General features: G+C 36.6%; 1 protein-coding gene across 1 annotated transcript in view; it reads left to right on the top strand.

Annotated features, from left to right (window-relative positions):
* PROSER2 (proline and serine rich 2) overlaps nucleotides 1–15,597 on the top strand; it is a 71,046-nt gene extending 55,449 nt beyond the window's left edge. The window contains exons 3-4 of the mRNA XM_074194126.1: nucleotides 10,087–10,339; nucleotides 12,477–15,597. Of these exons, the coding sequence (XP_074050227.1) occupies nucleotides 10,087–10,339; nucleotides 12,477–13,525 (1,302 nt within the window). The 3' untranslated portion in view covers nucleotides 13,526–15,597. The remainder of the gene's footprint in view (nucleotides 1–10,086; nucleotides 10,340–12,476) is intronic.
* Nucleotides 15,598–15,961: the final 364 nt, after the last annotated feature.

Genomic DNA, 15,961 nt, shown 5'->3' with positions numbered 1-15,961 from the left:
AAGGGAGAGGCAAGATTTTTGTGATACAGATTTATGACTTCACTGGTAATTTTTTTTGGTCATGGAAATGCCCATTATTTGGTGTTCAAGTTCAAAAGTTTTGAAAATCTTTAAATTTTAGGCCACTGAAGCATGATTGAAGCATAATCCCCCATTAGATTGTAAGTCCCTTGAGGACAGAGGCTTGCTTCTTTTTGAGGCTTGCTTCTTTTTGAATCTCTTAGCATGGTGTCTGGGAGATAGAAGACAATAAATATTTATTCAATTAGGGAATGAATGACTATTTCCATCTCATGGAAAATTTCTTAACCTTTAATTACATGTGACATGAGACAAGGTCATGTTTCAGTATTCTGTCTGGGAATTTATTCAAGAACAATTCTGCTTCTCTCTCTATCTGTATAATTGTTCCAATTGCTAGCTATAGAACAGGAAATGACCTTAGAGGACATTTAGTCCAACCCCTTCATTTTAAAGAAGAAAAAATCAAGACCTGAAAAAAAATAAGTGACTTGCACAAGGTAGCACAGCTAGTAAGATCTGAGTTGAGATTTGAACCCAGGTCTTCCTGACATCATTTCACTTTACCATATTTCCTCTATCATTCCTCAATTTGTATAAAACTTCCAGGCTCATTGGAAAAAAATTTAAATAAAGGATCCCCAAACATTTTTTATCTACACTTTTGACAGTGGTTTTGGTTCAAGTTTGAATAAAGAAGTTTCATCAATTACCTTTTTTATTCATGCTTTAGTTTTTGTATTATCTTGACCATGACAGGTTTTTCCCTTCATAGTAGTGCTAAGCAACTTTAAAACCAAAAATAAAACAAAAATACCCTAGTCTTCTCATCCTTCTACACTTTAAGAAGTCTCATTGATTACCCTGCAAAATGATCAATAACATCCCCCAGCTCCTAGGTTCCTCTTATTTTTTATAGATTACTTAGGCAGTTTTGTTTCAATAATTTCTCAGTTTGGGGGAGTTGTTTTTCATTTTTTACTGCATGTTCCTTTCCTCTTTGGTGGGCCAATTATTTCACTGTGGGATTCAATGACTCTTGAAATGCTTGATTTTGCCCCAAACAGCTATTTCACTATCACTGTCATTAAAACATTCTTTAATAACTCCAATTTTTGCATATTTCCTTGGAAAAATGTTCACTTAATCATAGAATTAAAAACATCAAAAGAGATCAATGAGTTCCATGTGAATGACATGAAACCAACTCAGAACTAACAATGGGGGAAGTGACTCAATCTGGTTTCCTGTGATCAAGACTGTACATTATGGTCAGCCTGGTGTCAGTAAAAGCATACATGTATGACCATTACTTTAACAAAATGAAACCATATTGAAATTATAAAAAAATTGCTTATCCCAAGTAATTCACATATATACTACTATATTTCATCCCTCATGTACTTTTTTTCTTCCCCTCCCTCTCTGCCCCCTCTCCCTCCACCTGTCTCCATTTAGATGAACTTTTTTTTGGTTGACCTGTCAGTTCAGTCATGTCTGACTTCACAACTCTATTTGGAGTTTTCTTGGTAGAGATACTGGAATGATTTGTCATTTCCTTCAGCTCATTTTACAGATAAGGAAAATAAGGCAAACAGGTTTAAATGACTTTCCCAGGGTCACACAACTTTTAAATATCTGAGACCAGAGATTTAAACTCAGGAAGATGAGTCTTTCTGACTCCACACCTGGCACTCTATCTACTGTACCACCTAGCTGTCCCCTGGATGAACATTTGAGTTCTTAAAATGTATATTAATAGTTGTTGTACTCTGCATTCTAAGATGATTGCTATGGACTCTGAAACTTTACATAGACATCAGGGGATATCTTAATCAGAATAGTATTTGTCCCAGAACAAAGTATGCACAACCAATGTAATGACAAGTAGCAAACCAGCTAAGGGATGAAATGGAGAGAAGGCCAGGCCCGAAGTCAGGAAGACTCATCTTCTTGAGTTCCAGTCTGGCCTCAGACACTTACTAGCTGGGCAGGTCAATTAACCCTCCTTGTTTCAGTTTCCTCATCTGTAAAAAATGAGCTAGAGAAGGAAATGGAAAATCACTTCAATTTCTTTGCCAAGAAAACCCCAAATGGAGTCATGAATACAGTTAATGAAGACTGAAAAATGACTGAACAAGCCCACAGAACCCTCATTCTTCCCTTTCTTTACCTCTTCTACAATCATATTTTGTCTTAATCAATTTGCATTGTCAAATGAATGATAGCGATGATAAAGAAATGTTTAACTGCTAAGAGATAGCATGTTCTCAAAACTGATGTTAATCAAAAACACAAAAAAAAAACAGCAACCTGTCCAACAAGACAGTGACTGATAGATTACAAAGTTTAGATTTGGAAATATTTTAGACATCACATCTTTTTTAGGCTATTACCAGGAATAGAACTGAGTTTTGTCTAGTGTATTTTCTTTGAATGGAGGCATATGGTAAAACTCTATTTATGCTTATCAGACAATCAATTGTAGGATGATAGTTTGACAGTTTATAGGTAATAATAATGGAGTAGACTATTGACATTTTTTAGCATATGCAGTACTTTTCACAACTTTCTTAATGACAACAGCTGTCTCTCCTCATCTTCCTAAAGCTGATGATAATGATGATAATAATAAAAATATTTTTATCCATAAATCTGTGCTACAGATATACTGATTCCCAAGACTGTCAATTTTGCATCTTCACTGATAATGAGACCTAAAACTCAAATCTAATGAACTTCTCAGCTTCTCTGTGATTCTGAGCTGTTATGGGACTATAAGTGGAGGCTACAGTTTTGCATAATTATATTTAGCTGTCAGAGGCCAGACCATTCTTAGAAGTAAAATCAGAGATAAATACTTCATTCTCTTTTAGAACAGGAATGAGGAGAACCCATCACTGAAGGAGCAGTTTGTCTTAGGAAGTTGTATCATAATTGATTAATATAGTTAGCATTTTGAAATTCTTCTGCCTAAAAAAATCTTAATAGTGTCTTCCTAGTAATCCTGTTTGTACTGTCTCCCAGTATACAACACCCAACCCCACACACACACACACACACACAACGACAACAACAACAACAACAAACATGTACACACCCATATCCCAGAAGGAAAGTGTAACTTCCCATACAGACTGGAGATGTTCCAACAAGTGGGTGAGAGGGATGTGAACAAGTGTGAACAAGACTTTATTCACTAAGTTGAGTATGTGGTGATTTGGAACTCTAAAGCATTTTCTTTTGTTTCATGACTCAGATCTGTATGTAAAAATCTCTTTGCAGAAAGGGAATTTTATTAAAATGAAATTAAGTATTTCTTTTCTGTCATTTGTATTTCTGCCCTACAAAGCAGACTCACTGAATTCTGAATGAAAGGGAATAGACAGATTTTTTTTCCCTCAAGCTCCACTCAAAGCTACTAAGAAACTGTAGTCATATTTTCTTTTTTCATTTATTTCTTCTCTTTCTGCTCTATGTTAAAAGCTCAGGTGTTTTTTTTTGTTGTTGTTGTTGTTTAGTGATTAAGAAACTTCTTTTAAAAATAAAAGTAATGGGATATCACAGGTGCTCATTGAAGATTTCAGTGACTATTCCTTAGATGAAACGGGTTTATACAAGTCCCTTTCATACTTAGAACATATTTAGAACATACCTAGAACGGGTTGCTCAGGTCAATCTCTCTCTCTCTCTCTTTGTCTCCTCTCTCTGTCTGTCTCTCTTTCTCTCTCTCTCCCTCTCTCTCTCTCTCCCCCTTTCTCCCTACCCCACCCCATCTCTCTCTGTGTGTCTCTATCCCCACCCCATCTCTCTCTGTGTGTCTCTATCTGTCTGTGTCTGTCTGTCTGTGCCTCTCTCCCTTTCTCCCCAGCCCACCCCGTCTCTCTCTCTCTCTCTCTCTCTGTCTTCGTGTGTCAGTCTGTCTTTCTTTCTCCAGCTCATGCTACTGCCTGAATTATGTTTTTGTTATTTAGGGATATTAGAGAAACTTTAGTCTAACCTTATTTTTACAAATAAAGAAACTGAGGCTAAAGAGAAGTCAAAAGATTTGTTCAAGGTCAAAGTATAAATCTGGAGTTCATTTTCCTTGAGTACTGCCAGGCAGAGGAGATGGGTAGGGGGAAGAAACAGAGATGGAGGAAAGGCAGTAGTTCCTGAACAGTGGGCAGGCTTGATTAAAGCCTGGTTGTTACCTGTGACAGCTAGAGACACTAAAACAAAGGAAAATGAATGACTCAGGAACTGAAGTGAGTCTGAGAAGAAAAACTAGTAAACCTTGAGTGGAGTCACCATGTGTACGCTCCGTTTGTGACGCTAACCTTGGCTAAGAGAGGGACTAGTGACCCACTTTCATGAGAGAACAGAAAAGCCCTAAGAGAAACTGGACATGGTCAAGCATCATTGCCAACAGTCACTGAAGTTCCTGCCCTGAAGTTCCAGAAAAGCTATCACCTACCTCTCCATTCCCTTGTTTTTCCTGATGTAAAATGATTTTTTTTCCTTCCAAGAACCAGCATTCAAGATGAATGTTTAGATTTCTTGTCTTAGTGGTTTTCCAAATTTTAAGAAAATTACTAGTATTTTAATTTGCCAGGAGCTTGTGACTAAATATATTTCATTTGTTTTGAAATATTTTAAAAATATTTAAAGAAATTAAAAAAACATATAATATGTTCAAAAGACACAGTAGAACATGGTAGATTGAAAGCTGGCTGGCCTAGTAACAAGGCAGGTCCCAGATCCCTCCCTGTTATACTGTCTCTATTGTCACTTAACCTTCCACTACCCTAGGCAACTCTTTGAGGCAAGACTCTCTTTCTTTGAATGGAATTTGGTTTTTTAGGTTTATTTTTTTAATTTTGAAAATTGTATTTCACTATAATTTATTTCCTTTGTAATTGTGTATTTTATGTATTTTAAAACATGATTATGAGGAGGGCACCATAGGTTTTTTATAGAGTGTCAAAGAGGTCACAAAAAAATACAAAACACTTAAGTTAGTTGAAGAAAAGGTTCAGATCTGCATTGTTGGAGAGAGAACCCCATAGCAATGAAATAACAGACCCAGTCCCTATCCTTATATTAGAACAGATTTTTTGCTTAAACACAAAAGGTATTGCTTTCTATCCCTATATCCGAGTGCTTCAATGCCTCTGAGATCTTAGTTATGTGGGTTTTGCCCCCATCATGCCAAAATCCATCCATACCTTGTCCCTAGGAAATACATTTCCATATATTCCCATAGTCCCCTACATAAGTCCATCTCACCTCTAGATAGTTTTGTATTTCATGAGTACCATGACCTTCAGGAAGCTTCCATTCTACAGTATGTATAAGACACCATGTTGGAGCATCAAGGCTCTCCATCTGCTGTCCTTCACTCTTGCTCTCTTGCTCCTCTTTAATCACAAATCTCCTTTGTGATGCACCTTAGGCTATTTCTTCCTTTTAGGCCACGAACAGAAAAAAGTCAATGATCCTTAATTCCACCAGCTATATATCCTTTGTCATTGACATCACCCACAATTCTTATTCTTTAGTAATTGTGATGTTCTAAAATTTGCAACTATCTAGTATCACCAGAAGAATCTGTACCAAAAAGATGAAGGTTTGCTCCAAGGAATAGTTTTGGGTCATCAAAAAAACTGTGCTATTTTCCAAATTCAATTTCACTTTCTCTCTTCTTCTTCAACTCTGGTAGAACTCAATGCTCATTGCTGATCCCTATACTGATATAAGTACTGTTGTGGGGGGCGGGGCTAGGTGGCACCATGGATAGAGCACAGGCTTCAGACAGTTCATAATTACCTAGCTGTGTGGCCTTGGGCAATTCACCTAACACCATTTGCCTTGCAAAAAACCTAAAAAAAAAAATACTGTTGTAGCAACTTAATAGACTGACCTTCCAACTGTGTGTCCTTGCTGGGCAAGTGGCATTTTTCATCTCTATAATTTTTCCTGAACAGATTATTAGGCAATCTTTTTTGAATAATCCTTTCTGAATATCACTGAAAAGGCACTCATTCTTTGGGGCTTCATGCAATCAGCACTATATCATTTATAAACAATAATATCTAGGATCTAAAAGGATTCCTTTTTTTTTTAATTTGGATTCTGTGTAAGACATGATTCATATCATGGATTAACATATTTGTCAAGGTTACAAACAGTAAAGAATATTGAGAAGAAGTAGTCAAATAAGAGGAGAACCAGAAGAGAGTGGTATCCCAAAAAGACTTAGATGTTAAGCAAATGCTAGGTTTTTATTTTTTATAATAACATAAATTGGTTTGTTGCTTCTAATCACTTCTCTCTGTAATCAGTTCATATGTGTCTTCCCAATTTTCTCTGAAATTGTCCATGCTGACATTTCTTGTGGCACAATAATATTCCATTTCATACTAATGTTCACATAATTTTTTAGCCATTCCCTTATGGATGATATCTCCTTAATTTTCAGAGGTGTTTTGGTTTTTAACTATAAAAAAGAGCCCCTATGAACATTTTTTGTGCATATAGGTCTTTTTTTTAATTTCTTTGAGTATAACAGTAGTGATATTTCTGGACCAAAGGGTATAAATAGTTTAGTAATTTGGGGGGCATAGTTCCAAATTGCTTTCCAAGAACACTGGACCAATTCACAAAGCTACATTAGAATGCCTGTTTTCCAACAGTCCTACCAACAATGATCACTTTCCATTTTTGGAATTTCTGCCAATTTGATGAATGTGCATCAGTTTATAGGGGTCTTCCCAATTTTCTCTAAAATTGTTCATGTTGCCATTTCTTTTGGCACAAGAGTTCAAAAGAGCAGTTCAGTTTTAAGAATCTTCTCTGTAATAGGCTTTGTTCTAGGTACTGGGCAAGAAAAGATAAAGATGGGGAAAAAGTCCCTGCCTTCAAAAATAGAACTTTTTATTTATAGAGCACCTATTATGTGTTAGATACTTAAGTAAGCACTTTATAAATATTAACTTATTTGGTTCTCACAGTGATCCTGAGAGCTAGGTCCCATTATAACCCTCATTTTACAGTTGAGAGGGTCACACAGCTAGTATGTCTGAGACCACATTTGAACTCAGGTCATCCTAACTCCTGACCTAGCACTCTATCCACTTTACCACCTAGTTGCCTCATAAAATGTTAAGAAGCTTAGTTTCTACTGGTCTTACAAGCATGATAATTTTTTTGAAATATTTTGCTCTACCTGTCAGGTTGTTTGCCACTACTTTTTTCTTGTAAATCTAAATGTACATATTTCAACTCAATGTGTCTTAAATTGGTCTTTATGGAATCCAACCATTATACCATTTTCTCATTAAGAAATGTTAATTTAATTAGCATTTTTTCAAGTATCTATTATATTACAGGGTTCAATGATGAACAAACAATGAAGGACAAAGATTAAGCTGCTTACATGCTCCCATTTTTAGTGGGAGGACAGGGTATTTAATAGTTTTCTATATATAACTAACTATGCAAGGTAGGGTATAATGAGCACAAAGAAGGGATCCTTTTTAGTTGAAGACATCAAGCAAAGCTTCATGGAAGTGGCATCTGAGCTGAATCATGAAGTAAGTATGAATTTGAAAGACCTAAAAGGAAAAAAGATCTATATGTACGAAAATGTTTATAGTGGCTCTTTTTTGAGGTAGAAAAAAAATCCTGGAAATTAAATAGGAATGGTTAAAAATTATGATATGTGAATTTTATTATGTTATGGAATATTACTGGGCCACAAGAATGAAACATGGAAAATTTCAGAAAAAATAGGAAAACCAATATGAATTGATGCAGAGAGAACTGATGCAATTGATGCAGAGAAAAGTGATTAGAAGCAACAAAATAATTTATGCATTATAAAAAATAAAACATAGCATTTACATAGCATTTAAGAGTTGCAAAGCATTTTACAAATAACATCTGACCTTTTCTCTGTCCTCATATTCCTTGACTTCTTTGCAGCCTGGGATACTGTTGATTGCTCTCTCCTCCTTGGGTACTTTCTTCTCTAGTTTTTTGAGATGGAGTGTATTCCAAGAAGTGTGATGAATATAATATTAGATGTTATAATATTTGGCTTTGGCTATGTTTTTATTAATCACTTTATTATGAAACAGTGATCTTAAGGGAGATGTGTAAACTTGGGGGAGAATGGCATATGAAGTTCAGGGAGCAGTTTATTCACTAGTTCATTGGAACATGGAATATGTGAACAGAAGTAATGTAAAATAAGACCAGAAAGTGTGGTTGAAACCAAACTGTGGAGAGGTTTAAACATCAGATCAAGCAGTTGGCATTTTATTCTAAAGGCAGTGAAGAACTACTAATGGTTTCTGAGCGAAGAAGTAATCAGTATATTAGGAAGATTTCAGCTTCTATATGAATTAGAGACAGAAGAGATTTGAGATCAACAGCAGGGTAGGAGATTCTTGCAATAATCAAGGTGAGATGATTAATATGGATTTATGTTTAGCATAATTACATCGTGTAAAGCCTATTCTAGATTGCTTTCAGTGGGAGGAGGGGGAAGAAAGGGAGGGAGGAAGAAAAATATAAAACTAAAAATCTAGCCAAAAAAAAGAGATGAGTGGTGAAAAACTATGACTTCATGTGTTGGAAAAACAAATAAAAATATATTTTTTAATTTAATTTGAAAAAATAATCAAGGTAAGACCCCCTGACAAAGAAACAGACTTACAATTTTGAACTTGACTAATGTGGGATTTTATTTTGCTTGACTATGTTTAATTATTAAAAGAATTTTGTTTTCTTTTTTTCAGTGAGAAATGGGATGGAAGGAAAAAAATGCTTGTTCGTTGAAAAAAAATTTAATTGTCAAAGTGAGAAAGTGAGAGTTAATGATGATTTATTGTTTATGGAGCTCCTTAGTAAGAGGGGACTATGTCAGAAGAACACTTTAAGATTTTGTTTGTCTGAGTTGTCAAAGTAGCATTGTTAGCATTTGGAGATCTCTTAAATCAGAAGGGTGCTAGATAATACTAACCTGAAGAATGGAGTTTGGTAGGAAAGAAATTGCTGGAGTTAAATTAAATTCTGGGGCCATCCCTAGTCAAAAGAAAAAAATCATTATTTTTTCCCTAACTTCTTTTAATATCAATCTACCCCACTTCAGAGTTTTATTCAGCATCATTTTCTATCAGATAAGTTTTGCTTCATACCCAACTTTTCCTCTCCTTTCAACATTTCATCAAATGTCACCATTACCAATTATCCCTCAGAGTCATTCTAGCTCAATCTGCTGGGGAGAAGGTGCACAGCAGTAAGCAATATGATGATGAGAAGCCAACTGATGCTCAGGGGAATTAATACTGCAGGAGCTCAGGTGCTAATTAATCATCACTAACCATCTGATTGGCCCCTTAGCTGATCAACTAAACAGGATTACAGCAGGGATTTTATCAGTCAGTCAACAAACTGCATAAGTGAAGCAAGTCCTTGCCCTCAAGGAGCTTACATTCTGTTGGAGAAGACATGTTCATATAAAAGTTTATATAAAATCAAAATAAGGTTATTAGCAGCTGGAGGAGTAAGGCCATTATAATATTAAATATTATTATATTAGGCTTTGGCTACAATGTATTCAAGACATTATTAGAATCTTTCAGTCTGTCTACTCTTTCTCTTACTCTGATAAATCTTAAGAGTTTACAATAATAAATACAAGAAAAATAAGATTAAAAATTGATTTTTAGAATGACTGTTTATTTCACTTTTTAGCCAAGACCAACTCAATTATTAATCTCCTATAGCCCTCTGTTGCCTTTTCTGAATGGCAGTTTTTGTTATAGGCAATTAAAATGGGAAGCAAGTTAAGGTCATATGGGGAGTCACTGCTGTAAATTGAATGAGAAAGTTTACCTCTACTCTGTGGGTTGGGCAAGCTGATTATTGTCCTCTCCCCAAGCTAGAAATTTCAGTGAGCAGTGGACTCCTATTTCAATTGTGTATTGATCTCTTTCTTATGGAACTATTTTCACTTTATTAAAACCACTTCTCTGTTCTTTTTTCCTTCTCCATTCTCCTACCCCACCTAACATGTAGGACGATGAAAGCCTGAAGCACCTTACCCATGAAGAGAAGGATGTCATCCTGTTTTTTGAAGAGACAATTGATTCCTTAGAAGATGACTTGGAGGAAGAAGCCCTTTATGATAGTGGTATCCATTGTCACTCTCCAAGGTCACTGGAAGAGAGTACTTCCAGTCACTCTGAGCCAGAAGATATCATTGACTTGGTGAAGCCGATACCTGAGGATCAAGAAGGGAAATGCCTTCGGCTCATGGCCCAAGCAACAGGTGATGTGCAGCATGAAATATAAACTAATAAGGTTGTTTCCAGGTTCCTTTTGACTCAGTTAATATTCCTTAGGACTCACAAAAAAAATTGTGTTTACTATACATTCCCCCCTCCACACACACACACACACACACACACACACACAAAACAGTGCTATCCAGTGCAGAGACTTACTGAAACTTGTCAAGTTTTAAATTTGTATTTTTCTATAGATGAAACGTTTATGTGGTAGCTGGATTGTCCAGGCAAGCCAGCACCTTTTGTTGCTCCCCATGACTAAAGAGACATGTGAGAAAGTCCCTAAAGGGAATGAAGTCACAAACAGAATAAAGAGATATATAAATGACTTTTGAAATTATAAATAGCTTTTTCATGAGAGTTTCTAAATTTCTATCAAGGCTTAGGCCAACACATACCTACCAAATAGCATCTTTCAATTTATGCCAAATTTATTATGAAGAACAATAGAAAAAAGCTCTAATCAGAGGTTTCCAGTTTTGCATGCTCTCTCTAAAGCTGAGCAAATTATATAACCTCCTTGGGTCTTAGTTTTGAAAACTATATGAGGGGTTTGTATTAGATGGCCTCTGAAATCCCTTTCAGCTCTCATTCTATGATCCTTTGCTTTCTCTGTTTGGAAGCTGGGGTTAGTTTTCACCAGCCCTCAACTTAAACAAAGTTCTCTTGATTAGTTACTGGGACTTTGAAAATAACTCATCACTCTTTTTTGTTTTTAGAGGAGACTGAGGGTTTAAGAAATGGAATTATTTACTCTGCATGGATAATGCCATTTCTCTATTTTGCTGTGAGGGACAAGAAGAAAATATGAACAAGGAACTATATATATGCCTTTTTCCTTTTGGCTAAGAGAGTCCATTGCTATCTTAGAGTATCAGAAAGTAAAATGGATATCCTTTCAGTATAGCCAGAATCTGTAATTTCATTGCTATAGATTTTCCCTTTTAGATGCAGATCACAACTTAGTATATGGTGTTGGTATAGGAGAAATGGGCTTCTTTGTAGTTAGCAAGACTGGTCCCTGAATACCAAACATCTATCACTGCAATGGTACTCGAGGTCTGTCTGTCTTGGTAGTTCCTTTCAGACCATGTACCCTGCTGCCATAAGACGTCATGAGACATCAAAGTGAGGTAATCCTCTCTTTTCTCTCTCACTGTCCTCTGCCTCCTCCTCCAGTTGAAGTACCTCAGGAATTCCGGAAGAGAATTTTGGAAGGATTGGTAGCAGATAATTTTGCAAGGAGTTACTGATTTAACTTTATGCTTATTTCTTCAAACTTTAATTTGCCATAAATGATCTTTTGTGAAATGTAAAAATATGAATACTGTTGTATCTATGTGGTCATATGATTTCAAGAAAGCAGTTATTTCCTTCATCAAGAAAGGAATATGCTGTATTTAACAATAGAGAAAAGTCCTTTCTGGAATAGAAAGTGCCCCCAAATTCTTTGATAGCATATTAGGTCCCATTATCAAGCAAGAAGCCACCATTTGGGGCTTCTCAGAAATATACTTCTGACTGTTGAATTGCATTGGCTTTAGGCTGCAAAAAGATCTGTCCTGCTATTGAAATTTTTAGTTTAAGCTCAATATCACCCCATCTAGGACCAACTGGAGACTACATTGATCTCTATAACTGTAGTTGCTTTTGAATAAGCCATTTAACCTTCTAATGACTATTTTCCCCCTCTACTAAAATGGCAGGCATGGGTCCTACCTATTGATGACAGCTAGAACCAGTTTTTCTGGAACTTATTAGATGGCAAATTAATGGATAATTAAAAATTTGATAATATAATAGTTCCCATTCATATCATATAAAATGCTTGACAATTGAGAGTGGAGACTTGGACAGTAACAAGCCTACACAGTGAGTGGCAAAGCCAAGACTCAAGACACATCTTCTGACTTGAAATTCTGTTTTTTGTTCATTTTACCATCTCTAATGTGTTGATCGACGCCATAGGAACTCAGGTAATAGAAGGTGCCCCAGATATGTTTTAATAAAATAACCTTTTAAACTATTTAAAACTCAACATAAAGGAATCGTTGAATTTACTTTTGCTTAGGACAAATAATTTATAATGACTTTTTCTCTTATCTCATTTTTTTTCAGAGTCAGAAAGTATTGAGAAAGAAAAAGTGCCTGCCCTGGAAGATAAAAAGGAGACAGCTGATAGCATTTCATCACCAGCCTCCACCATTCCTGAAAATACTCCTCCACCAGCCCCTTCCCTTCCTGTCTCAACCCTAACCTCTCCCAGGAAGGAGCTTCTTTCATCCTCTCCTCCAGTAGAACATCCCAAACTCCTCCACTCTGTACCTACTCCACTTGTCATTGCTCAGAGGATCTCTGAGAGATGGGCCGGAAATGAGAGCCTATCCCCTACATCCACTTCAGTGGAAGGGAGGTTCAATGGATGGAAGACTAGGACCTTTGCCTCACCATCTGCCCAAAATGGAGAACATTCCCCATGGCACCGGCAAGCCCTGACTTCCCAGACCGTCCCTAAAGTTCATCGTTTCCCAAGCAACATCAGTGTAACTAACAGTGCTGGGAAAGATTTCAACAAGACCATCTCCAAAGCAGCAGTCAATGTCCAAGAACGCAAGGCCCAGGTTCTGGCCAACATCAATGGGGTGGCCTTCCTTGCCCCAGGGGAAATGGAGGACCGCTTACAGAAGAATGAGCCGACTGACCAAAAAAGGAGTCTCCTCCCTGAGCAGGCCACATGTGATGCCCTGAGCAAGCTGAGCCTTGTCAGGGAAGCCCCTGGCCTGGGAAAAGGAAGACAAACAAGTGTTGATCAGTGTTCCAAGGCTGTACAAACAGAACAATCTACAACTCTACCTAATGGCTACCAGAGTATCCATGATGCTTTGAAGAGTGAGCCCAGCCCTTTCATCTCTACTGGCAAGACGATAACATTCCGACCAGATTCGACTCTTACTAACAAGATCATGCGGCAGAATGCTGCCAAGAGTTTTTATGAGCACCGGCAGCCAGATGTTGGCCAAGATGTCAGGAGACGGTCAGGCTCTCTCCCAAGAGCTGTAGGATTCCGACCCCAAGGCATCACCGTGCAATTTGCTGGCCGGGGCTCCACAGAAGAAGCTCGGAGAGAGGCTCTAAGGAAGCTAGGGCTCCTGAAGGAAACTTTGTGATAACTGACACAGTGAGGGATGCTGAAAGAAGAGGGGTTCTGATGGGCAAGCCCGATCTGGAAGTATGCTTAGAATGCTCACCCTTCCTCTTAAAGAGCTGAGGAGCATTTCTGGGAGGGGGAAGTTAACCAAGAGTTAAATCAGAGATCATTTACTGCACCGAAGATGTCTGGGAAGATACTTGGCCTTTAATAAATATAAATACTTAAAGGCCAGTACACCATTCCCAAATGCTGTGCCATTTGTGGGGTTGGAGGTTCCAGGAAAACTGGTTCTAGCTGTCATCAAACTTTGACATTGTTGCCCCACAATCCCCTATTTGAACATTAGTATAGAACATATAGAAGATATGCATCCTGCCACACTTCTAAGTCTTCCTTTTTCCACACACAGGCAAAATCCAAGAAATGGAGAAGGGGAAGGAAGTAGTGAATGAACAACAGTCCTTTCAAACTCATCAACTTCATGGATTATAAATGCCATAACCTTTTTTTTTTAAGTTGTTTTTATTTGCTGTGCTTGAGCCACTTGCTTCCTGGCCTCTTATAATCATCTTCTGTCCTGAAGCACCTGGCTTGAAATACCAGTTCCGACTATATCATCTGTGTTTTTCCTTCTGTTTTATTTTTTTCTGTTAAGTAAGGCCTTCTGTTCATATTTCTGATCTTTATTGTGCCTAGTATATCTGTTTTGGAAGGGAAGGCTTATTTTAATCCAAAATATATACTTATTCCTTACCACCTGCAAATGAATGTGCAATCTAGGTTGCATGAGAACTTTTGTAGATTTAAATTAAAGCTTTATAGTTGTATTACTATAATTGCAGTTTGAGGATTAGAGAGGGAATGGTGAGGACTTTGATAAGGATGGTGGTTTTTAAGAAAACAAGTCTTATACTGAGAACACCCATATATGGACATTTGCATGTCATTTCATAATTTTTGAAGGAGACTCCATTTGGTATCTACAGGATACATACAGCCTCTTCTTCCTATAGCTCTTGATGCACTTTTAGCCATCTTCTGCTGGGGATAAATGACACAGAAGGAACCCAAAGGCTACTTGAATGCATTATCAGTTTCTAATTTTGATATATCCTATTCCTGTGTCATTTTACTTCTCCCCAATTAAAATGCTCCCTTCCCCACACCAAAGAATCAAGAGAACTGTGGTGTTTTTTGAACAAAAGGGGACCCAAAGACCACTGGCTGATTGTATTTCCCGGAACAGTCTCAGAATTTTGTAAGCAGTTATGTAACAAAAGGGTGAGGAAAAGGAACTGACTCTCTCCATGTCCTATGTCTAGTATGCCAAGTTGTAGCCAAGAACAAGTTTATTAATACTGTTCAAGGATGGAATTTTAAACCTTTAAAAATAGATTGGGAGGGGCTAGCCTAGAAGACCCAGGCACAGCCTTTTATTATTCTCTCTTAGCCATGATGGTAGCACAGCTATTTCTTTTCTGTAAATGTTGCTTAAATTCAAACTTTTAAATGTTCTGTGAAGGAAATTTTCCATAGTATTCAACTTGCCTCATAAATTATATAAAAAGATTGTACTTAAAACCACCAGTATTTAATACCTCACCCCATCCCACCCCCCTTGAATTAATTTAATTTGATATAGAATCTGGATACTATTTAAAATAAGCATTTAATTTAAAGTTAACTTTGTTGGTAGTGAATGTTGAAGTGATTTGACAGGGCCATATTTCTGTTAATAGAACAAGATGTACTCTGTTTAATCATTCAAAAGGAAGAAACTGAAAAACATTCCATCAGTGAGTTGAATCTGAGGGTCTCAACATTGGTGAAACTTTAAAATAATCAATCTATATTTGTAATATAGCCTCTTGATGAGGTTGCTTTGTCCTTGGTTATTTTCAATCTTTATCAACCAGTAATTTCACTGAGTTTGAGATGAGTTTTACTATTTTAGTATATTAATCTTTATGATATTTCTTTAAAAAATAAACTTGGAGATTTTCTTAAGTCCAAGAGGGTGTTTTTTCCTAAACTAGGGCTTTGAAAGTACTCTGCACCTCAATAAATATTTATTAAATTCAAAACCAAGTCTTTACACTGCTATCAGATCCTCTTTTTTATTTTAATTTATTTATTTTTGTTTATAATTAGATCCACTGTTGGCACTGTTAGCTTGAAAACCTACTTTTTTCTTCATGTCTCATAATACAGCAATCAAATACGTATATGTCAAGTTAAAATTGTAACTTCTGATGAACCTTATTTTGTTATGGGTTTTGGTTTCCAGTTATATTTTTTTCTAGACATGAGTAGGTGATGTGACCATATTAGTTCAAAGAAACAATTAGTTTAAACTAGTGCAAGCTAAGTGGTGGAGTAGATAGAATTTTGGGTCTGGAGTCAGGAAGACCTGGGTTCAAGTATGTCTGACCCTGAGAAAATCACTTAACCT

Source organism: Macrotis lagotis, chromosome 7 (assembly GCF_037893015.1).
Source record: "Macrotis lagotis isolate mMagLag1 chromosome 7, bilby.v1.9.chrom.fasta, whole genome shotgun sequence".
In the NCBI taxonomy this organism is placed as follows: Eukaryota; Metazoa; Chordata; class Mammalia; order Peramelemorphia; family Peramelidae; genus Macrotis; species Macrotis lagotis.
This window is presented reverse-complemented; position numbering and strand designations above follow the sequence as displayed.